Below are 25088 nucleotides of genomic sequence, written 5' to 3'. Positions count from 1 at the left end.
AGCTACCCAGAAGGAAATATGAGGCATGGTTCCTCTATTCTGAGAGTGACCTCATTGTGGAAGTAAAGGAAACCATGGACTGTCATGTCAGAATGGGAATGGCAATAGGAAGTCAAACTGAAATGGGTTTCCTTCCCTTGTGAATTCAACAACACGATTAGAGAGCTTCCTGTAGACTTTTCTCTCTCCGTTTGCCTTTCTAGATGTGTAACAGTATTAACAAGATGCTTGTTAAAATCTTTAGGAGGTGTTGGAAGTTGATACTAATGATCAGAATTTGTTTCTCCAATGCAAGCTGTGACTGTGCCTGTAATGATGTCATCTTGTGTCTCTAATAATGGTGTGATTTTTAGCCCAATGCTTATATTCTCACTCTGAGTCATAAGATCGTCGGTTTCAAATCACAACTAAAACTCAATCATCATGAAGAATATTTGAAATGGACTGGGCACGAGATGAGAAGTTAGGGCAACTCCACCATCAAGGCCAGCACTTCATTGGACCCCTGAATGACAGAGGAAATGTGAGAGACTTGAGACAACTTGGCACTGTACATAAAGGCAGAAATGAGGACCCTGAACCACACCTGGGGCACAATAGAGAAGGTAGCCAAGGACAGACACAGATGGAGGACCTTCATTGCTGCCCTAAACACCAGCAGTGCAACAGGCAGTAAGTAACTGACACTCTGGTGGGCTGAACGGAGGAAGCACTGGACAGAGAAACAGTGACCTGTACCTGTCTGAAGGGGAAGACAGCAAAATTCAAGTTTATTTGTACATTGAAACACACAGTGAAATGTGTTGTTTGTGTTAACAATGAACAGACCCGAGAATGTGCTGGGGGGGGGGCAGCCCACAAGTGTCCCCAGATGATGTTGCATGTCTGGAAAGGCAAATGGAGAGAGAGAAATCTACAGGAACCTCTCTAATCGTGTTGCTCAATTCACAAGGGAAGGAGACCCATTTCAGTTTGACTTCCCATTCCCATTCCAATATGTCAGTCCAAGATCTTCTCTACTGCCACAATAAGGTCCATGGTCTCCTCTAATGCCATAACGAGGTCCACTGTTTCTTCCAATGCTGCAGTGAGGTCCACGGTCTCCTCCACGGTTACAATGAGGTCCATACGGTTACAATGAGGTCCATGGTCTGCTCTAATGCCACAATAAGGTCCATGGTCTCATCTAATGCTGCAATGAGGTCCACTGTTTCCTCCAACGCCACAATGAGGTCCACGGTCACAATGAGGATCATGGTCTCCTCTAATGACACAGTGAGGACCATTGTCTCCTCTAATGCCACAATGAGGTCCATGGTCACAATGAGGATCACGGTCTCCTCTAATGTCACAATGAAGACCATGGTCTTCTCTGCTATCAGAATGAGATGAAAATCTCTGATGGATGCTGCTTTTCTATGACAGTGTTTCATATAGATGTGCTCAATGGTTGGGAGAGCTTTACCAATGATGTACTGGGCCAAATTCACTATCTCAGATTAATAGAGCATGAAAACAGACCCTTTGGCCCAACAGGTTCATGCTAACCAAAGCATCTCCCTGCTAGTCCCAGTAGCTAGCATTTGGCCCATAACCCTCCAAGACAACACTCCCTTCCATGTATCTATCTGAAACCTCTTACATGTATTTCCTTTGACCACTTCTCTGGCAGCTCATTCCAAGTCCTCATTAAACTCTAGGTAAAGACTCAGGACTCTCTTAAACATTTCTCATCTTATCTTGAATCTCAGGTGTTGGACCTTGGGGTAAGAGCTATGAAAACCTACATCACAATACCGGCCCTTCGGCCCACAATGCTGAGCCGAACATGTATTTACTTTAGAAATTACCTCGGGTTACCCATAGCCCTCTATTTTTCTAAGCTTCATGTACTTATCAAGCAGTCTCTTAAAAGACCCTATTGTATCTGCCCTCACCACCATCGCCATCAGCCCATTCCACGAACTCACCACTCTGCATAAAAAAACTTACCTCAACATCTCCTCTGTACCTACTTCCAAGCACCTTAAAACTATGCCCTCTCGTGTTAGCCATTTCAGCCCTGGGAAAAAGCCTCTGACTATCCACATGATCAATGCCTGTCATCATTTTGTACACCTCTATCAGGTCACCTCTCATCCTCCGTCACTCCAAGGGGAAAAGGCCGAGTTCACTCAACCTATTCTCATAAGGCATGCTCCCCAATCCAGGCAACATCCTTGTAAATCTCCTCTGCACCCTTTCTATAGTTTCCACATCCTTCCTATAGTGAGATGACCAGAACTGAGCACAGTACTCCAAGTGGGATCTGACCAGGGTCCTATATAGCTGCAACATTACCTCTCGGCTCTTAAACTCAATCCCATGGTTGATGAAGGCCAATACACCATATACCTTTTTAACCACGCAGTCAACCTGCTCAGAGGCTTTGAGTGTCCTATGGATTCGGACCCCAAGATCCCTCTGATCCTCCACACTGCCAAGACTCTCACCATTAATACTATATTCTGCCATCATATTTGATCTTTCAAAATTAATAACCTCACACTTATCTGGGTTGAACTCCATCTGCCACTTCTCAGCCCAGTTTTGCATCCTATCAATGTTCCACTGTAACCTCTGATCGCCCTCCACACTATCCACAACACCCCCAACCTTTGTGTCATCAGCAAATTTACTAACCCATCCCTCCACTTCCTCATCCAGGTCATTTATAAAAACCGCAAAGAGTAGGGGTCCCAGAACAGATCCCTGAGGCACACCACTGATCACCGGCCTCCATGCAGAATATGACCCATCTACAACCACTCTTTGCCTTCTGTGGGCAAGCCAGTTCTGGATCCACAAAGCAATGCCCCCTTGGATCCCATGCCTCCTTACTTTCTCAATAACCCTTGCACGGGGTATCTTATCAAATGCCTTGCTGAAATCCATATACACTACATCTACTGCTCTTCCTTCATCAATATGTTTAGTCACATCCTCAAAAAAATTCAATCAGGCTCGTAAGGTATGACCTGCCTTTGACAAAGCCATGCTGACTATTCCTAATTATATTATGCCTCTCCAAATGTTCATAAATCCTGCCTCTCAGGATCTTCTCCATCAACTTACCAACCACTGAAGTAAGATTCATTGGTCTATAATTTCCTGGGCTATTTCTACTCCCTTTCTTGAATAATGGAACAACATCCGCAAACCTTCAATTCTCTGGAACCTCTCCCGTCCTCACTGATGATGCAAAGATCATCGCTAGAGGGTCAGCAATCTCCTTCCTCACCTCCCACAATAGCCTGGGTTACATCTCATCCGGTCCTGGTGACTTATCCAACTTGATGCATTCCAAAAGCTCCAGCACATCTTTTTCTTAATGTCTATATGCTCAAGCTTTTCAGTCTGCTGTAAGTCATTCCTATAATCACCAAGGTCCTTTTCTGTAGTGAATACTGAAGCAAAATATTTATTGAGTACCTCCAGTACCTCCTCCAGTTCCATACTCACTTCAGGATGTCGTGGACGCGATCAGAAACGTCCCGGACCCTGGCACCTGGGAGGCAATCTACCATCCGTGTTTCTTTTCTGCATCCACAGAATCGCCTGTCTGACCCCCTAACTATAGTCCCCTATCACTGCTGCCATCCTCTTCCTTTCCCTACCCTTCTGAGCCTCAGGGTCAGACTCTGTGCCAGAGGCACAGCCACTGTTGCTTCCCCCAGGTAGGCCATCCCCCGAACAGTACTCAAGCAGGAGTACTTATTGTTAAGGGGGACAGCCACAGGGGTACCCTCTAGCCTCTGACTTCTACCCTTCCCTCTCCTGACTGTTAGCCACTTATCTGTCTCCCCAGGCCCCGGTGTGACTACCTGCCTATAGCTCCTCTCTATCACCTCCTCACTCTCCTTGACCAGTTGAAGGTCATCGAGCTGCATCTCCAGTTCCCTAACACGGTTCCTGAGGAGCTGTACAGAACACCGGCCCCACAGACATACTTCCTATTCCTATTCTTCACAAGTAACTTACCTCACCTCAACCTGCTATTGCCGAAGCCCCATCTAAACCTTCCTACTCTGACTCCCTCTACTCTCACCCGCCCTATAAAGCTGTCTTCTTTTAAAATTCTTCCCGCTGGTCTAACTTGCAGATGCCCTCACGCCTGCGCAGTCATGTCTCGATCAAACCGCTGAAGAAAAAGACTCTCTCCTTTAAAATTCTTCCCGCCGGTCTAGCTCGCTGACGTCCACGCACCTGCGCAGTCGTGTCTCGATCATCCACCTTATCCACACCCCTAACTGAATTACAGAGTCATAGAAAAGTACAGCACAGAAACAGGCCCTTTGGCCCATCTAGTCTGTGTCGAATCATTTAAACCGCCTACTCCCATTCACCTGCACTGAGACCATGTCACTGCCATCCATGTACCTATCCAAACTTCTCTTAAATGTTAAAATTGAGCTCACATGCATTACTTGTGCTGGCAGCTCGTTCCACACTCTCACCACCCTCTGAGTGAAGAAGTTTCCCCCTCAGGTTCCTCTTAAACATTTCACCTTTCACCTTTAACCCATAACGTCTAGTTGTAATCCCACCCAACCTCTGTGGAAAAAGCCTGTGTAGGCCACCCACACTCCAGGTAATAAAGATTCAAATTCATTTATTAGTTTATCACACGTACAGCAAACCATGCAGTGAAAAGTGTTGTTTATGTTAACAATCAACACCACCTAAATAACACACGCAAACTGCCGGAGGAACTCAGCAGGTCAGGCAGCATCTATGAAACTGTCGACGTTCCAGGCCAAATCTCTTCATTAGCGCTGGAAATGGGGAAGAAACCAGAATTAAAATTTGTGAGGGGGGAATAAGTGAGAAGTCGGGAGGTGACAGGTGGAAGAGGTGAAGGGTTGAAGTTCACACTTCATCTCATCTCCCCTATCCATTCACCTTCCCCCTCCTGATGAAGGATCAGGTCAGAAACTGGTTTATTTTGCTTCATAGATGCTGCCTGACGGGCCGGTTAGAATTCTTTGAGGAAATAACAGGCACGATAGTCAAAGGACAGTCAGGGGATAGTGTTGCTTGGATTTTCAGAAGGCCTTTGACAAGGTGCCAGACAAGAGGCTGCTTAACATGGTAAGTGGTTTTACAGGAAAGATTCTAGCATGGGTAGAAGATTAACCGCTTGGCACGGGGCAAAGAGTGGGAATAAAGGGGCACTTTTCTGATTGGTTACCAATGACTAGTGCTGTTCCACAAGGGTCAGTGTAGGGCCTTTTCTTTTCATGTCGTATGATGGAATTGATGGCTTTGTAGCCATGTTTGAGGTGGAGGGCCAGGTAGTGTTGAGGAAGCAGGCAGTCCGCAGAAGAACTTAGACATACTGGGAGAATGGGCACAGAAGTCAAAGATTGAATATGGTGTAGAAAAGTGTAGGGTCATGCACTTTTGTGGAAGGGAGAGAGGCATAAACTTTATTCTAAATGGGGAGAAAATTCAGAAATCAGAAGTGCCAATGGACGTGGGGGTCCTTGTGCAGGTTTCTAAAATGCTGGTGGAAATCAGCAGGTCAGATAGCATCCATGGAGAGAAATACTGAGATCCTGATGAAGGGTCGTGGTCTGAAACGTTGACTGTTTATTTCTCTCCATTGATGCTGCCTGGCCTGCTGAGTTCCTTCATTACCTTGTGGGTATTAGAAACATAGAAACAAAGAAAACATACAGCACAATACAGGCCCTTCGGCCCACAAAGCTGTGCTGAACATGTCCCTACCTTAGAACTACCTAGGCTTTACCCATAGCCCTCTATTTTTCTAAGCTCCATGTAGCCATCCAGGAGTCTCTCAAAAGACCCTATCATTTCTGCCTCCACCACCACCGCCAGCAGCCCATTCCACCACTCACCACTCTCTGCATTAAAAACTTACCCCTGACATCTCCACTGTACCTACTTCCAAGCACCTTAAAACTGTGCCTTCTCGTGTTAGCCATTTCAGCCCTGGGGAAAAGCCTTTGACTATCCACACGATCAATGCCTTGCATCATCTTATACACCTCTATCAGGTCACCTCTCATCCTCCGTCGCTCCAAAGAGAAAAGGCCGAGTTCACTCAACCTATTCTCATAAGGCATGCTCCCCAATCCAGGCAACATCCTTGTAAATCTCCTCTGCACCCTTTCTATGGTTTCCACATACTTCCTGTAGTGAGGTGACCAGAACTGAGCACAGTACTCCAAATGGGGTCTGACCAGGGTCCTATATAGCTGCAACATTACCTTTCGGCTCTTAAACTCAATCCCACGATTAATGAAGGCCAACGCACTGTATGCCTTCTTAACCACAGAGTCAACCTGTGTGGCAGCTTTGAGTGTCCTATGGACTCGGACCCCAAGATCCCTCTGATCCTCCACACTGCCAAGAGTCTTACCATTAATACTATATTCTGCCATCATATTTGACCTACCAAAATGAACTACCTCACACTTATCTGGGTTGAACTCCATCTGCCACTTCTCAGCCCAGTTTTGCATCCAATCAATGTCCCGCTGTAACCTCTGACAGCCCTCCACACTATCCACAACACCCCCAACCTATATGTCATTGTTTTACCTTGTTCCACCTCAATGCATAATGATTCGACCTGTATGATCAGCAAGCAAGACAAGCATTTTTGCTGTATCTTGGTACATGACAATAATAAACTTAAGAAAGAAGTTGGAGATGAAGGCCCCAAATCCTCGGCTTTGTGTATCGCCTGTTGCCGGGGCCGGGGTCAAAACACTCGGCAGAGATGGTGCTCGGTGTCGGAGAGCTGGTCGGAGGCTCGGAGTTTTTCGGACGGACTCGGAATCGGACTGTGGTCGGATGCTTCCAGGATGCTGCATCAGCAAGTTGGCAGCGCTGGAGGTTCACTGTCTGTGTGAGATGATGGGACTTAAGAGAGACTCTGAGATTCTTACTGTGCCATGGTCTGTTCTTATCAAGTTACGGTATTGCTTTGCACTGTTGTAACTATATGTTATAATTTTGTGGTTTTTGTTAGTTTTTAAGTCGGTTTGTCATGTGTTTTTCTATCATTCTGGAAAAACATTTTTATCATTTCTTAATGCATGCATTACTAAACGACGATAAAAGGGGACTGCGTGTCCTCATAATAATAATCATAAATAAGACATAGGAGCAGAACTAGGCCATTCAGTCCATCAAGCAGCTCCGGCATTTCATCATGACTAGCTTATCACCCCTCTCAACCCCATTCTCCTGCCTTCTCCCCGTCACCTTAGACACCCTGACTAATCAGGAACATATTAGCCTCCGCTTTAAATGTACCCAAAGACTTGGCCTCCACAGACATCTACACAATGAGCCCCACAGATTCACCATCCTCCGGCTAAAAAAAATTCCTCTTCATCTCTGTTCTAAATGGATGTCCTTCTATTCTGAGGTTGTGCCCCTGGTCCTGGACTCTCCCACTACAGGAAACATTTTCTTCATGTCCACTCTATCTCGGCCTTTCAAAATTCGCTAAGTTACCATGAACTTTCCTTGCTATTCTGCTAAACTCCCGCGGGTACAGGCCCAGAGTCATCAAACGTTCCTCGTATGATAAACCTTTCATTCCTATGAACTTCTTCTGGACCCTCTCCAATGCCAGGAAATCTTTTCTTAGATGAGGGACACAAAACCGCTCCGATTCCAATTCAGGACAGAGCAGAGCACCATGTAGACTGGTTTCACTTCCCAGTGCAGCAGCAGATTGAAATGTAGACCGATACTGCCTTGTCTGGGTTCACTACCATTCCCCTCAGAACACTGCAAGGGCTGACCACCTGCTGACTACAAAGCAGTCGGTGAGAGGAAAGTGTAAGAGTTCTGTAAAGTCTGTCTGTCAGTCTGTCTGAGTTACAACACACAGTGGAAAGTCCCTGGTCTGTAATGATAAATCTGATGACATCAGCTACAAGCTGTTCACTCTCACACACAATTTGTTTTACTTATCAAGTGAGTCAGCCTCAAGTGAGGCTGTAGACTGCAACTAACGGGTTCCTGAATCATCTGGGACTGGCTTCATGGCTGAGGACTCTCGTGAACTTCAGTTCTGAATGTTATTTGCTTACTTTTGTTGTTTGCACCATTTGCTTTTTTCTTCTGCACAGTGGGTGTTTGTTGATCTTTTTTTCAAATGGGTCCTATTGGGATTCTTCGATTTGTGTCTGCCTGTAAGGAGATGAATCTCAGGGTTGGATATCGCATACAAGATTGGTTGTCCATCATATCTGACGATGATAGTTAGATCTCAGCAGTTCTGTTGTGTGTTCATAGGTGGCGGTTGAGTTCAAGTTGTGAATGACAGAGACGTCCACAACAAGGACATGAAAACTGTGCTGGATCGGGGAGTGGAGTCGCTGTTATTGTTTTCCTTCTTTGTCGGGCAGTGATTAGTATTACTTGACGTCTCTCCTCCAGGTTGTTGTGACTGGTTCTAATCAAGGCTCACCAGCCACTCTGGTCTTGTGCAATCCCTTCCAGCTCTCTTGGTAGAAGCCCATTGTGTGAACGTTAGCTTTCACACAGTCTTTGAGTCTCTTACGGGGCCTGCCTCGATTTCTCTTGCCCAGTGAAACCTCCATCATATTGGCAAAACATACATACTTTGATAAATAATGTACTTTGAACTTTGAACTTTGAGCTGAGCCAGCATTTCATTGCCCATCTCTAGATTTAAATGACATCAGGGTCACCCTTCTCATAGATGAGCTGCCAATCACGATTGACGAGCCCCATCTGCCCGAAGTGACTGGTTTTAAGTCACCAGTGCCCCTTCTCCTGTCAGTAGAATTGGTTTTGCCAGGATTAGTAGCTAAGCCATGCACGAAGGCCAGGAGCTGGACTTGGTTGTTAGAGGCTATTTGAGATGCACGGCATCGGAGCATTTACTGGATAGTGGGACCAGCTTATCCCTATAACAACCTTGGGGAATGTCCACTGCCTTGCTGTTGTACCCACTCACGTGGAAGGTTTCATGAGCAAACCCCGAGGAACGTCTGGTGCTGGAGACTCTGCAGCAGTCGTACATTGAGTTCAACACTGACTGGCAACTCCTGCGATAATACTGGTGCCAATCCGTACTGGTTTCCACCGCTCCTTTGGATTCACCAGCTGCGTGGAGAGGGGGAGCCTGCTGCACGGGCAACAGCTCGCTCTCTATATTGTTCTGCCCTGGCTTGCGTATCACGTAGACAGCTAGGACGCAATATCCATGGTCCACGTAGTTTTAAAGATAAAGATCTTTAAAATATTAGCATTATTTGCCACATGTACATCGAAAGAGCCAGCTGGGCATGGCCCAATCACACCCATGTGGCCAATCAACCTAATAATCCGTGCAGGGTTGGAATATGGGAGGAAGCCCATGCGGTCACAGGGAGAATGCACAAACAGCAGTGGGAATTGATCTCCCAGCGCATTACACTACCTGGTGTTTCAGTGCTGCCATGCTTCCTGCTCCAACGCCCATACATCTGGGAATGTGGGAAGAAGCTGAGTCATCCGGAGGAAACCCATGTGGAAAGTAGAGGAAAGTATGGGGTGGGGGGGTGGTGGGGAATATCAGAGGTAAGTTTTATACACAGAGTGGAATACCCTGCCAAGGGAGGTGGTACAGGCAGATACATTTGTAGTGTGTAAGTATATGTGTATATATATATATATATATATATATATATATATATATTTTTGTAATGTAGTTTTTTTTTATTCTTATATGTAATCGGGTGACTGTCGGATCTTATTCAGTATTGTTAAAAGTGTATTTAGGCATCCATCCGGGTAATGCTAGAATAGTTGTCTGTGCCTTTAAGGGGAGATGGTGATGTCAATACGCACGGGCGGGATAGTGGGAGACCATTTTGTTTCCTGCTGAAGATGCTGGTGGGGCGTTGGAATTGAGTTCCTCCCCGAGTCTGGGCATGGTGAGGAAAGATTTTCTCAAGTAAATGAATTGACACTGGATCGCGTGGCTTATGCTAAGTTCCTCACCAGCCAAGTAGAATTCCCACTACCGTATTAGTTCTGGTATTTTTTATACTGCATACGCAATTTTGTCCGTACACAAGGGTGTGGATCGAAAGTTAAACTGAGATTGTAACGGCAAGAACTGGTTGTAAATTTGTTCGCTTTGTTTTGTGACCCTCTTCTGGCACTTAAACATCTAAAACAGATAAAGGAATTAAAACTCGAAAAAGTATTTGTAGTCCCGAGTGTGTACCTTACCCCAGGCTACACATGTATCGTAATGTACTGCTGTGGAAAAACAACAAATTTTATGACAATATGCCGGTGATGTAAAACCTGATTCTGATAACAACTGAGAAAGTGTCAAACACGCCGCCCGGGAGGGTAAACATGTCCAGTTCTGAAATCCCTTCCCCTACTCACATTCATGCCAGCTGTGGAGAAGCCACGTGCCGAGCGGGTACCGCTGACATCCGGCGTGCCCTGCTTAAAGCTAACCCTCACTGTTTAAGTCACGCCTGCGGAGCTTGAAGAAGTTTGGAAAGTCACCAAGGACGCTGACGGATTTCTGCCGATGTAGGGTGCAGAGCGCTCTGCCTGTTCCACCACCGGCTGATGTGGAGGCCCCAGTGCAGAGGAGCTCAAGAGGCTGCAGAGGATTGTAGGCTTAGCCGGCTCCATCACAGGCACAACCCCCACCCTCCCACCTCCAAGCACAAACTTAGGAGGTGTTGCCTCAAGAAGGTGGCATCCATCCAAGAAAACCCTTTATTTTCCATCGGCAAGGAGGTATAGAACATACACTCAAGTGATTCACCAGCAGTGCTTTCCTCTCTGCCATCAAGTTTCTGAACAGCTCAATAACCCATGATCACTACCTCAGATACCCTCTTTATTATTTATTTACTTATTGTTTGTGGGCAGTGGGGTGGAGATAGGACTCTGTCAAAGGAGATACACCGGGCTCCTTCCCTCCGCCAGCCTGCAGGTCACCCTTGGGCAAGGTGTAGCACCTCTCCCTCCCCCTTCCTTTCTCCCTAGGCCTCCCGCCCCATGATCCTCTCCCTTCTCCAGCCTAGTATCCCTTTTGCCAATCACCTGTCCAGCTCTTGGCTCCATCCCTCCCCCTCCTGTCTTCTCCTATCATTTCGTATCTCCCCCTTCCCCTCCCACTTTCAAATCTCTTACTATCTCTTCTTTCAGTTAGTCCTGACGAAGGGTCTCGGCCCGAAACGTCGACTGTACCTCTTCCTAGAGATGCTGCCTGGCCTGCTGCGTTCACCAGCATTTTATATGTGTGTTGCTTGAATTTCCAGCCTCTGCACATTTTTCTTGTGTTTGTGAAGGTGTAGCACCTGTTTAGCCCCTCTGATCGGGGTGGTGGATGGCCGTATGAGCAGGTGGTGCATATTACGAGCCCTTGTTACGCAAAACCACTGACGCCAGGCAGACAGTCTCTGAAGAGTATTGATGATGGTTGTAAAGTCTTGTAAAGTCATTGCCCAGAAGAAGTCAATGGCAAACCACTTTTGTAGAAAAATTTGCCCAGAACAATCCTGGTCATGTAAAGACCATGATTGTCTACATCATACGACATGACGCATAACGAATGATTTATTTTTATAACGTGTAGTAATTTTCGTGTGTTGCACTGTCGTGTCACTGTAGTCGGTCACTGATTCTGATAACTGCATTCGGTCTCGCTGAGTCAGAGATGTAGTGACATCTACCCCCATCTAGTGGTGACACAGGAAAGAACGGAATCAAACATTCCATGAGGAACGTGTAGAGTCATGGAGTGCTTCAGCAAAGAAACAGGTCTTTTGGCCCATCTAGTCCCTGCCTGTCGGATCATCTGCCTAGTTCTACTGACCTGCACCTTGACCATAGCCCTCTGCCATAGTTGGATGCATCAGCACGGGAGATGAGGCTGAGTACAGGGCTACGGTAGGAAACTTTGTCACATGGTGTGAGCAGAATTATCTGCAGCTTAATGTGAATAAGACTAAGGAGCTGGTGGTAGACCTGAGGAGAGCTAAGGTACCGGTGACCCCTGTTTCCATCCAGGGGGTCAGTGTGGACATGGTGGAGGATTACAAATACCTGGGGATACGAATTGGCAATAAACTGGACTGGTCAAAGAACACTGAGGCTGTCTACAAGAAGGGTCAGAGCCGTCTCTACTTCCTGACGAGACTCAGGTCCTTTAGCATCTGCCGGACGATGCTGAGGATGTTCTGTGGTGGCCAGTGCTATTATGTTTGCTGTTGTGTGCTGGGACAGCAGGCTGAGGGTAGCAGACACCAACAGAATCAACAAACTCATTCGTAAGGCCAGTGATGTTGTGGGGATGGAACTGGACTCTCTCATGGAGCTGTCTGAAAAGAGGATGCTGTCTAAGTTGCATGCCATCTTGGTCAATGTCTCCCATCCACTACATAATGTACTGGTTGGGCACAGGAGTACATTCAGCCAGAGACTCATTCCACCGAGATACAGCACGGAGCGACATGGGAAGTCATTCCTGCCTGTGGCCATCAAACTTTACAACTCCTCCCTTGGAAGGTCAGAAACCCTGAGCCAATAGGCTGATCCTGGACTTATTTCATAATTTCCTGGCATAATTTACATATTACTATTCAACTATTCTTGGTTTTATTACTATTTATTATTTATGGTGCAACTATAACGAAAACCAGTTTCCCCCACTATCAATAAAGTATGACTATGACTATGCTCCCTCCCCTCCAAGTACTTACCAAAACTTCCCTTAAATGTTGAAATTGAACCTGCACCCTGCCACTTGCATTGACAGCTCAGTCCACAGCCTCACCACCCTCTGAGTGAAGTTAACCCCCAGATTCCCCTAAAATGTTACACCTTAGCCTCCAGTCTAGTCTGGCATCATTGTCTTTTAGCAGCCTTTGGAGCAAAGGGGGTTCAGGCCATAATGGTTTGGTGGTTAGGCCATAATACACTGCCTTGGTGGCAGTAAAGAAACTCCTGATAGCACCAGAGTGAACAAGCTGCTGTATTTCTGGGGCCTCTCAGTCCACCACTGACTCTGTATTTTCCTCACGCTACGCTGGACTATGGCCTTAGCTTTGGAGTGGGCTTCTCATTTTGTCTTGCGTTTGATGTCCTCTGCCAGGCAAACTTTCCTTCGTTGTTTATTTCCTCCTCTATTTCATTGTCCTTTTCATCAAACCAGTCTTTGTTTTTCCTGTCTTGTATCCAATGATGTTTTTACAAGTATCAAGGACAGTGGCCTTCAGTGTGGTCATGTGAGCTTCGATGTCCTCTGGACGCTGCTTTGGGAGTCTTTTAGAAAGGGCAGCCTGCAGGTGTTGTACCTTCACTGTGTCTTTTAGGCTCTCGATGGTGAATCTGGGACGGCTCAACTTCTTTTGCACTCTACTCCTCCGCATGATTTTGGAGGTGAGTGAATAAGCCGTCGGTCTGTCTAGCCACCATCAGCACTGATCACGGCTCCTGTACTGTTTACATCTCTGCGTTCCCTCCTCTGAACAATGATATCATCTGTAACATGCCAAGTCTTTGAACAGGGATGCATCCACACGGTTTTCACCTTATTACTCTGGTGGAACAGGGTGTTGGTGATGGTCAGGGCATGTTCAGCACACTTGGAGAGTAAGAGCACTCCAATGGAGTTGATGGTGCCAACAACTTCCTTCCCAATTGTGCCTTTCCAGGAGTTGCTGTCCTGCCAATTAAACTATCCAGTACATAGAACATAGAATAGTACAGGCCCTTCGGCCCACAATGTTGTGCTGACCCTCAAACCCTGCCTCCCATATAACCCCCCACCTTAAATTCCTCCACATACCTGTCTAGTAGTCTCTTAAACTTCACTAGTGTATCTGCCTCCACCACTGACTCAGGCAGTGCATTCCACACACCAACCACTCTCTGAGTAAAAAACCTTCCTCTAATATCCCCCTTGAACTTCCCACCCCTTATCTTAAAGCCATGTCCTCTTGTATTGAGCAGTGGTGTCCTGGGGAAGAGGCGCTGGCTATCCACTCTATCTATTCCTCTTATTATCTTGTACACCTCTATCATGTCTCCTCTCATCCTCCTTCTCTCCAAAGAGTAAAGCTCTAGCTCCCTTAATCTCTGATCATAATGCATACTCTCTAAACCAGGCAGCATCCTGGTAAATCTCCTCTGTACCCTTTCCAATGCTTCCACATCCTTCCTATAGTGAGGTGACCAGAACTGGACACAGTACTCCAAGTGTGGCCTAACCAGAGTTTTGCAGAGCTTCGGACTCTGGGAGGAAATGGAAGGAGTGGGAGGAAACCTACACATTCCACAGGGAGGACGTCCAGAGACTCGATGCTGGAATTGAACTCTGAGCTCTGGAACGCTTCGAACTGTAATAGCGTCACATTAACTGCTACTTGGGTGGCGTGGGGTCATTGGCCCAGAATGGCCTGTTACCGAGATGTATCATGGTAAATGAAATTAATAAGGATGGGGCCTGTAGAAGGTGCAAAGTTGAAGTCTGTTTGTAAATTATGCAGATTTGTGTTCATGGACACTCTGTTTATAAGCAAAATATTAAAATGAAGGCAAGTTAACTGTAATGGTTCACCAAGAATAGAAAGCTGTTGTTAAAATAGTTGGGATGTTTTCGGTGTTAGTGGCCGACGTTTCCAAGGTGATTCATGACGTGGGCTGGTTCCTGGATGACTGACTGCATTTTCTGGGCAATTTCAGTCCTCAGGACACCTAGGAGTAACATTTATTGAAAGATGATATAGAAATAATCAAAGTAATCTAAAATTTTATTTGGAAAGTGAGGACATCTGGGATCCAGGAAAACTTGATCCACTCTCCTTTCCTATGAAATTCGTTCCCCTCAGCCCTTTGTCTCCTCCTCTTATCGCCTCCCAGCTTCTGTGACTCCTTGCGGGACAAGGCCGGGTCCGAACTCCCTACTCCGGAATGCCCCAGTCTGTCATTGTGCTAACCACTACACCGCCGTGGCTCCCTACAAACCTCAGCGAGGCCACCGACTTGGGAACCTGGTCATGCTGCATACGTGAATGCAGGGATGGCGGAGGCTAAGTGAGTCCCATTACTGGCGATTTAATCCTGGAACTGTAATGCACAATATAAAACTGAGCAAGACATAAGAAGATACTCTAATTTCCAGTAAAAAAAAATGAAATAAATGTTGGTCCACAGCCTCTTGTGCCAAGGTGAGGAACCCTCAGGGTGGAGGAGCAGCTGTCTGGGTAGCCTCCAACCTGATGGCATGAACATCGATTTCTCCTCTTGGTAAAAAGTTTTTTCCCTTCCCCTCACTTCTATTCCCCACTCTGGTCCTTTATCTCTTCTCATCTGCTCCTGGGTCCCTTTCTCCTCTGGTCCACTCCCCTCTCCTATCAGATTCCTTCCTCTTCAGCCCTTTATCTTTTTCCCTCATCTATTATTTGTTACTATTACTGCCCGTGACGCTGCTGGCATCTAGGGCAGCAATGCCAGTCCATCTCTGTCTGTTCATGCTGTCGCTCTCTGACGTAGAAGGATTCTTCATTGCTGTTTACGTAACAGTTTTGTTCGACTAGTCAGGGCTGTTAGCCCTGAGCGGAACCCCTGAACCTAGTGGATTGGTGGACCACTCTTAGTCTGGCCTCTGCCCTTTGACCTGTTTGGCATGGGTGACCTACCAAGAGCCAAAGCATAAAGCCCTGACTCCAGCCAGTATAGATCTCTGGATCATTGAGGCACACGAGCCTCCAAACCCAACGATGAGGTTGTGATCCTGTTGGAGGTTTCCACTTGCCCAGCTTCACCCGTCACCTTCTAGCTAGCTTCCTTTTTATTCTGGTGTCTCCGCCCTTCCTTCTCATTCCTGAAGATGGGTCTCAGCCCGAAAGGTTAACCGTTTATTCATTTTCATAGATGCTGCCTGGCCTGCTGAGTTCCTCCAGCATTTTGTGTGTGTGTGTTGAAATAAATGCTGTGCACATTAGTCTTTTAATCTACATTCACTTTTTAAAAAAACTCTCTTCCAGGTTGGGCGTCAGTTCAGCTGTCTGCCACCAGAGGGAGACAAACTACAACAACACCCTTTCCTGACCAAGGGTCTTACTGCTAAAATGTTAACTGCCTCTCGACCCACAGATGCCACCTCACCCGTTACAGGGTTTCCAGCAGTACCTGCTTTTGTTTTGGATTTTCAATATTTTCAGTTCTTCAAAAGAAAATCTCCCTTCAATCACCACACAAAGCTTGCACCCCTTCACAGGGGTATTAATGCACTTGTTGTTGGATTAGATTTACCTCTCAGGCTGTCACTAAAGACTCCCATCACCCAGGACATGCCCTCCTTGCTACCAGCGGAAAGGAGCTGCACACTCAATGATTCAGGAAGAGCTTTTCCCCTCTGCTGTTAGATTTCTGAACAGCCCCTGAGCCCTCACTATTCCTCTAATGCTATATTTATTTCATTGTTTATCGTTACTTTTCTTCTGTCTTGCCAGAAAGCCAACACATTTCATGACTGTTAGCACGTTCTCACATTTCATGACACGTTCTCCTGACTCTGAAAGCACGACAGTGCCCTTACTTACTGAGAATTTTACAAAGATTCGGCATGACATCTAAAACTTCAACAATCTTCTATAGATGTGTGGTGGAGAGTATATTGACTGGTTGTATCATGGCTTGGTATGGAAACGCCAATGCTTTTGAATGGAAAATCTTAAAAAAGTAGTGGGTACGGCCCAGTCCATCACGGTAAAGCTCTCCCCACCAATGAGCACATCTGCATGCTGTCGGAGCAGTGCTGCCAGGATAATCAAGGACACGACCCACCCAGCCAACACACTTTTTGTCCCTCTTCCCTCCGGGAGAACGCTCAGGAGCTTGAAGACTCGTACGGTCAGATTTGGGAACAGCTTCTTTCCAACTGTGATAAGACTGCTGAACGGATCCTGACCTGGAACTCGGCCATACCCTCCAAATATCCGGACCTGCCTCTCGGTTTTTTTGCACTACCTTACTTTCCCTTTTCTATTTTCTATTTATGATTTATAATTTAAATTTCTAATATTTAATATTGATTTGTAATCCAGGGAGCGGGAAGTGCAGAATCAAATATCGCTGTGATGATTTACGTTCTAGTATCAATTGTTTGGCGACGATAAAGTAAAAAGTAGACAAAGTATTGTCGCAGGAAAGCAGCAGTCATCATCAGGGACCCCCACCACTCAGACCATGCTCTCTTCTCACTGCTGCCATCAGGGAGAAGGTACAGGAGCCTCAGGACTAACACCACCAGGTTCAGGAACAGTTATTACCCCTCAATCTTCAGGCTCTTGAACCAGAGGGGATAAGTCACTGAACTGTTCCCACAACCTATGGGCTCTTCATCTCATGTTCTCAATATTTACTCCTTATTTATTTTATTATTATTTATTTCTTTTTGTATTTGTACGTTTCGTTTCTTTTGTACAATGGTTGCTTGTTAGTCCTATTGGGTGCGGTCTTCCATTGAATCTATTGTGTTTCTTGGATTTACAGTGTATATAACAATGAACCTCAGGGTTGTGTACGGTTATATATACTGTATGCACTTTGATAATAAACTTACTTTGAACGTTGAACCGATTCACTTGAGCCATGACGTGGATTAACAATTTTGAGCTGGTGTGAGTGTGCCTGTTACACCAGATGAGTACTTTGGCTTTAAGTCATGGTGTGCATCTTGTAAGCATCTGCGTGTCTTCCGGTGCTGTGGATTTAGATATCTCAGGGTTCCCAGGGTGGCCTTGGCCTGGGAGGAGATATACTTTCAATGTGATTGGGGGGAATGTGGGGTGGGAATGTCAGACACAGTTTTTTCACACAGAGAGGGACAAGTGCATGAAATAAGTGGGAGGTGGTGGTGCAAGCAGAAACACCAGGAGCATAAAGAGCTCAGGGCTAACAACCCCAACAGGCAGGACAAAATTGCCGCAGAAACAGCAATGAAGAGTCCTTCTACATCTGAGTGTGACGGTATTCCTGAGTCTCCACCTGGTGAGACCACACCTGGAGTATTGTGTGCAGTTTTGGTCTCCAAATTTGAGGAAGGACATTCTTGCTATTGAGGGAGTGCAGCGTAGGTTCACAAGGTTAATGCCCGGGATGGCAGGACTGTCATATGTCGAAAGATTGGAGTGACTGGGCTTGTATACTCTGGAATTTAGAAGGCTGAGAGGGGATCTTATTGAAACAAATAAGATTATTAAGGGATTGGACACGCTGGAGGCAGGAAGCATGTTCCCACTGATGGGTGAGTCCAGAACCAGAGGCCATAGTTTAAGAATAAGGGGTAGGCCATTTAGAACGGAGTTGAGGAAAAACTTTTTCACCCGGAGAGTGGTGGATATATGGAATGCTCTGCCCCAGAAGGCTGTGGAGGCCAAGTCTCTGGATACTTCAAGAAAGAGATGGATAGAGCTCTTCAAGATAGCGGAATCAAAGGTTATGGGGATAAGGCAGGAACTGGATACTGATTGTGGATGATCAGCCATGATCACAGTGAATGGCGGTGCTGGCTCGAAGGGCCGAATGGCCTACTCCTGCACCTATTGTCTATTGTCCTGCATGACTGACAGTAGTGAAAACGGAGAGGAAGCTACTGACACGATGAAGGAAGCCCTGAACACCACCAGAGATGGGGAACCTTCCTTACTGCCCCAAACACCAGTGACGTAACCAGCAGTAAGTTAGTATATCAGTAGATAGGCACATGGCTGATAGAAAAATGGAGGGTTATGTAGGAAGGAAGAGTTAGAATGATTTTAGAGCAGGTTAAAAGGTCAGTACACCATAGTGGGCTGAAGGGCCTGTACCGAGCTGTAGTGTTCAATGTTCTATTTAGATACAGGGCAGTGGTGGAGGATTACAAATACCTGGGGATACGAATTGACAATAAACTGGACTGGTCAAAGAACACTGAGGCTGCCTACAAGAAGGGTCAGAGCCGTCTCTATTTCCTGAGGAGAGTGAGGTCCTTTAACATCTGCCGGACGATGCTGAGGATGTTCTACGAGTCTGTGGTGGCCAGTGCTATCATGTTTGCTGTTGTGTGCCGGGGCAGCAGGCTGAGGGTAGCAGACACCAACAGAATCAACAAACTCATTCGTAAAGCCAGTGATGTTGTGGGGATGGAACTGGACTCTCTCACGGTGGTGTCTGAAAAGAGGATGCTGTCCAAGTTGCATGCCATCTTGGACAATGTCTCCCATCCACTACATAATGTACTGGGTGGGCACAGGAGTACATTCAGCCAGAGACTCATTCCACCGAGATGAAACACAGATCGTCATAGGAAGTCATTCCTGCCTGTGGCCATCAAACTTTACAACTCCTCCCTTGGAGGGTCAGACACCCTGAGCCAATAGTCTGGTCCTGGACTTATTTCCTGCATAAGTAATTTACATATTACTATTTAACTATTTATGGTTTTATTACTATTTATTATTTATGCTGCAACTGTAACGAAAACCAATTTCCCCCGGGATCAATAAAGTATGACTATGACTATGACTAGTTCTAATTCATTTAAAACTAACCAGCTCCCAAAAAATAATTTGCATTCAAATTAATTAGGGAGAAATCTCTCCCACCTGTAATGCCCTCCGACAGGCCAGGTTAGAAACTTCCCTTCAAGATTCAACATTGTTTAGTGTCATTTTCAGAACGGAAGTGTAAAGGAGAATGAAATCAGTGTTACTACGGATCCGATACAACACAAAAAACACAATAAGATCAAGAATACAATAATATAAAAACACACATTATACAAATACGTAAGGTAGCTTATATTCATAGATTGATTGTGATGCTATGCACAGGAGTATCTGTGCATAGGGTGACTGACGGGAAATGATAAACGAGTGGTGGTTGGGGTGTGGAGGGGTGGGTTAGTGAGCGGAGGTGCTGATCAGCCTTACTGCTTGGGGAGAGTTCTTTAGCCTGGTGGCCCGGGCACTGAAGGAGGCCAGGGGGACAGTGGGGTGTTGGGGAGGATGAATGGGGAGCTGAAGCAATGGGCCGAGCAGAGGGGGAGAGAGCAGGATCTGAGATTGTCTACTGCCATTTCCAGTCTAGTAGGTACCTTGGTGCCTTTGTCATGGTGAAGACTTTCGCTTCCAGATCCAGCTTCTCCTTTGGGTTCCAACAGAGTCAGGCCATCCTTCACAGCGCTCAGGCTGGGAGCTAGACACAAGTTCAATTCAGAAAGTTAGCATTAACAAGTGAGTGTTGTGGAACGGGGAGGCCATTCATTCCCTTTGATGTACAGTATGTATCTGTAAATCAGAGTTTGTGTTGATCATCCACCAATGGGGTGGAGTCACTCTCAAAGACTTTATTTACTAATTTTATTGTTTATGTGATTTGTATTTTGCACATTGGTTGTCAGTCTTTTGTTATTTATAGTTTTTCATAAATTCTATCAGATTTCTTTATTTTCATGTAAACACCTGTAAGAAAATGAATCTCTGGGTTGTATGTGGTGACCTGTACATATATGTACTTTGAACTCTGATCAGACGACACCATGGTGGTTGGTCTGATCAGAGGGGATGACGAGACGGCCTACAGGGACGAGGTCCAGCACCTGGCCACGTGGTGTGCTGACAACAACCTGGCCCTTAACACCTAGACCAAGGAAATCATTCTGGACTTCAGGCATGCTAGGAGTCACACTCACGTCCCCATCTACATCAACAGAGCTGTACTGGAGCGTGCATCAAGCTTCAAATTCCTTGGTGTCCACATTTCCGATGATCTCACCTGGTCCCTGAACTCCTCCATCCTGATCAAAAAGGCACAACAGTGCCTTTATTTCCTGCGGAGCATCAAGAAAGCTCACCTCTGTCCCAGGATACTGACGGACTTTTACCGCTGTACCATTGAGAGCATACTCACCAACTGCATCTCAGTGTGGTATGGGAATCGTCCCATATTGGACCGCAAAGCACTTCTGGTTAGATGCTAACTGCATTTAATTGGCACAATGACAATAGAGTTGAATCTAATCTAACTTTGAGGTACAGGAGCCTGAAGACAGACTCTCGATGACATAGGCACAGCTATTGATTTATTTATTTGTTTATTGCGATACAATGTGGAACGGGGCCTACTGGTCCTTGGAGCCGTGCTGCCCAGCAACGCTCTGATCTAACCCTAGCGTAATCACGAGTCAATTCACAATGACCAATTAACCCACTAACCGGTGTGTCTTTGGACTGTGGCTGGAAATGGGAGCCCGGAGGAAACCCACTCGGTCACGGGGAGAACGTACAAACTCCTTACAGGCAGCGGTGGGAATTGAACCTGGGTCGCTGGTACTGTGTAGCATTGTTTAACTAGATTCCCGGTTTAGTGTTTCTCTGTTTACTTATAAATAAATGGTTCATGTGCTTCTTCGTAATCTGTGTCTCCTGTCTCACTTACCAAACCTGTGAACCTGCTTCCTCACAAGAATGGCAGAGCAGACTCGATGGGCCAAATGGTCTCTTATGGTTAGTTTCTGTGGTAAACCATGTATATATGTTGTAATTCGGTTACCTGTCCGGACACACACCTCTGCTGACTGCCCCTGTGGCTCCTCCCACAGAGTCCTGTATAAAGGAGTTCGCCTTGCCCCTCCCCCTCAGTCCGGGGGCAGACACTCACTGTGGAGGTCGTATTGTACAGTGAATAAAAGCCTTTCAGTATTTTACCAAACCTCAGTCTTTTGGAGTAATTGAAGGTGCTTCAGTTTCCCAAACACTATTTCAGGAAGCATCCATTTCAGCAATTCAGATTTACTTATCACGTGTGCATCCATCGAAACGTACAGGGAACTGTTTCGTTTGCATCAACAACCAACGCAACCTGACGATGTGCTGGGGTGCGGCCTGCAAGTGTCACCACACATTCCGGCGCCAACACAGCGTGTCCACGATGTCCGACAGAACAACACAAAACACAACAGCAACAAAACAAGTCCCGTTTCCCCCCCCCCCCCCCACCCACATAGACAGTCCTGCAAACCCAGGAAAGCCAGGAAAGACCTCCGGGCCTTCAGGCCTCTCTCGGAGACATCAGGCCTCTGACTCCTCCAGTGGCCTTCAGACCTGTAGACTCAGGGCTTCAGCCATTGGGCTTTAAGTCATGGATTTTCAGTTGACTGTTGGACTTTGATCTTAGGCATCAATCCCAGGTCTAGCTGATTATGGGTCCGTGAACTTTCAGCTCACCAGTGATGGGACTTTGCTGTAAAATACTAATATAATATGGACTAGAATACAAAGGCTAGGATATAATGTTGGGACTTTATAAAGCACTGGTGAGGCCTCACTTGGAATATTGTGAGCAGTTTTGGGCCCTTTATCTAAGAAAGGATGTGCTGAAACTGGAGAGGGTTCAAAGGAGATTCACAAAAATGATACCAGGGTCGAAAGGGTTGCCATATGAAGACCATTTGATAGCTCTGGGCTCGTATTTGCTGCAATTCAAAAGGATGAGGAGTGACCTCATTAAAACCTTTTGAATGTTGAAAGGCCTCGACGTCCAGAGGGTGATTTTTATGGTGGGGGAGTATAGGACCAGACAGGAAGGCCTCAGAGTAGAGCACGTCTATTTAATTATTTAATGTATATACAGTAATTTGCATTTTTTTCCTATTATTATGTATTGCCTTGTATTGCTGCCACAAAGACAACAAATTTCATGACACACACAAGTAATATTAACTTGATTCTGGATAAAGTCAAGAATATAAAGGTACCTTGCTCTGGTATTTCAAAGTCTTCCCCCTCCTCCGGGGGCCTCTCCCCAGAAATGCCAGATGTGATTGTCTCCTGGAAGCTGGTATCAGGTAGACCGGAGGAGGTCTCCATCTCCGTGGTGACAATAACGTCATCGGGGGGCTGAATCGGTGTTGGATCCATGAGAGGTGCGTGAACTTCCTGAAACGCAACACATGGTGGAAGATACCACCTTCAGAACAAGCAGGACCAACGTAAGAACTATTAACCAGGAGAAAATTAAGGCAGCTGCTGACAATCGTGTGATTAAAATAGAAGGAAGACACATTTTCTGTGCATTGTCCTGGGTTTATCTTCGTCAACGCACATGGTGGGGGCTCAAAACTGACTGAAAACAGGACCTGCCGAAGGGTTTCGGCCCGAAATGTCGACTGTACTCTTTTTCACAGATGCAACCCGGCCTGCTGAGTTCCTCCAGCATTTTGTGTGTGTTGCTCAGATTTCCAGCATCAGTAGATTTTCTTTGTGAAGGGTATCCAAGATCTAGTTCTGATAAAGATGGGTACCGATAGCAGGGGACTCAGTGGAGAAAATGGGGGTTTCAAATGGGGCTGTGGTTTATGCATAGTCATAGTCATACTTTATTGATCCCAGGGGAAATTGGTTTTCGTTACAGTTGCTCCATAAATAATAAATAGTAATAGAACCATAAATAGTTAAATAGTAATATGTAAATTACTTATGCAGGAAATAAGTCCAGGACCAGACTATTGGCTCAGGGTGTCTGACCCTCCAAGGGAGGAGTTGTAAAGTTTGATGGCCACAGGCAGGAATGACTTCCTATGACGCTCTGTGCTGCATCTCGGTGGAATGAGTCTCTGGCTGAATATACTCCTGTGCCCACCCAGTACATTATGTAGTGGATGGAGACATTGTCCAAGATGGCATGCAACTTAGACAGCATCCTCTTTTCAGACACCACCGTGAGAGAGTCCAGTTCCATCCCCACAACATCACTGGCCCCACAGCGTACACTCTACAGCCACTGTGTTTGGACCTTCCGTACCTCATATAGGGGCCACTGAGTGTATGTTCGTGATCTTCTGCTGCTGTAGCCCATCCACTTCAAGGTATAACATCTGGTTACACACTGTTGTAACATCTGGTTATTTCAGATACTGTCTCCTTCCTGTCAGCTTGAACCAGTCTGGCCATTCTCCTCTGGCCTCTCTCACTAACAAGGCATTTTAACCCACAAAAATGCCATTCACTGGCTGCTTTTTTTTGTATTTTTGCACCATTCTCTGTAAACTCTAGAGACTGTTGTGTGTGAAAATCCCAGGAGATCAGCAGTTTCTGAGATACTCAAACCACCCCGTCTGGCACCAATAATCATTCCACAGTCAAAGTCACTTAGATCACATTTCTTCCCCATTCTGATGTTTGGTCTGAACAACAACTGAACCTCTTGACCATGTCGGCATGCTTTTATGCATTGAGTTGTTGCCATATGATTAGCTGATTAGATATTTGTATTAATGAGCAAGTGTTTCAGCTTACCTAATAAAGTGGCCACTGAGTGTATGTTGGGGGGGGGAGGAGGAGTCAAGGTTTTTCTCCTTGTACGGATTTGAAAGAGAGGGGCACAGAATCTGAGGGGAGAAAACTGTGAACAATTAAACAGAGAAGCATAAGAGAGTGGAAAAGTGAAGTAAGCTTCTGTGGCAAAAATAAAATGCTGGCAATCACGCGATTAAAATAGCAGTAATCAAAGCTGGCAAGGCACTTGTTTCTGAGCAGAATGTAAACACACAGATTGAGTTTGGATTTATGGTTCTTTCTGTACTTTGTTTCAGAGACTACTCAACCAACACTTTCTCCTTGTTATATACAAGTCATAGAGCACAGCACAGAGTGGGCCTTTGGCCCATGTGGTCAGTGCTGAACCATTATAGAACATAGAATAGTACAGCACAGTTCAGGCCCTTCCACCCACAATGTTGTGCCGACCCTCAAACCCTGCCTCCCATATAAGCCCCCACCTTAAATTCCTCCATATACCTGTCTAGTAGTCTCTTAAACTTCACTAGTGTATCTGCCTCCACCACTGACTCAGGCAGTGCATTCCACGCACCAACCACTCTCTGAGTAAAAAACCTTCCTCTAATATCCCCCTTGAACTTCCCATCCCTTACCCCCTTACCTTAAAGCCATGTCCTCTTGTATTGAGCAGTGGCGCCCTGGGGATGAGGCGCTGGCTACCCACTCTATCTATTCCTCTTATTATCTTGTACA

At 46.0% G+C, this 25088-nt stretch overlaps 1 protein-coding gene across 3 annotated transcripts in view; it reads right to left on the bottom strand.

The window, feature by feature from the left end:
* Window positions 1-25088, bottom strand: part of LOC134356188 (collagen alpha-1(XV) chain-like) — a 342799-nt gene that overhangs the window by 152896 nt on the left and 164815 nt on the right. For all 3 annotated transcript variants that reach the window (XM_063066926.1, XM_063066907.1, XM_063066918.1), the window contains 2 exons: window positions 22814-22994; window positions 20153-20253 (listed from right to left, as the gene is read on the bottom strand). In XM_063066926.1, the coding sequence (XP_062922996.1) occupies window positions 20153-20253; window positions 22814-22994 (282 nt within the window). The remainder of the gene's footprint in view (window positions 1-20152; window positions 20254-22813; window positions 22995-25088) is intronic.

This window comes from Mobula hypostoma, chromosome 1 (assembly GCF_963921235.1).
Source record: "Mobula hypostoma chromosome 1, sMobHyp1.1, whole genome shotgun sequence".
NCBI lineage: Eukaryota > Metazoa > Chordata > Chondrichthyes > Myliobatiformes > Myliobatidae > Mobula > Mobula hypostoma.
The sequence above is the reverse complement of the archived record's forward strand: the minus strand, read 5'-3'. Positions and strand labels throughout refer to the sequence as shown.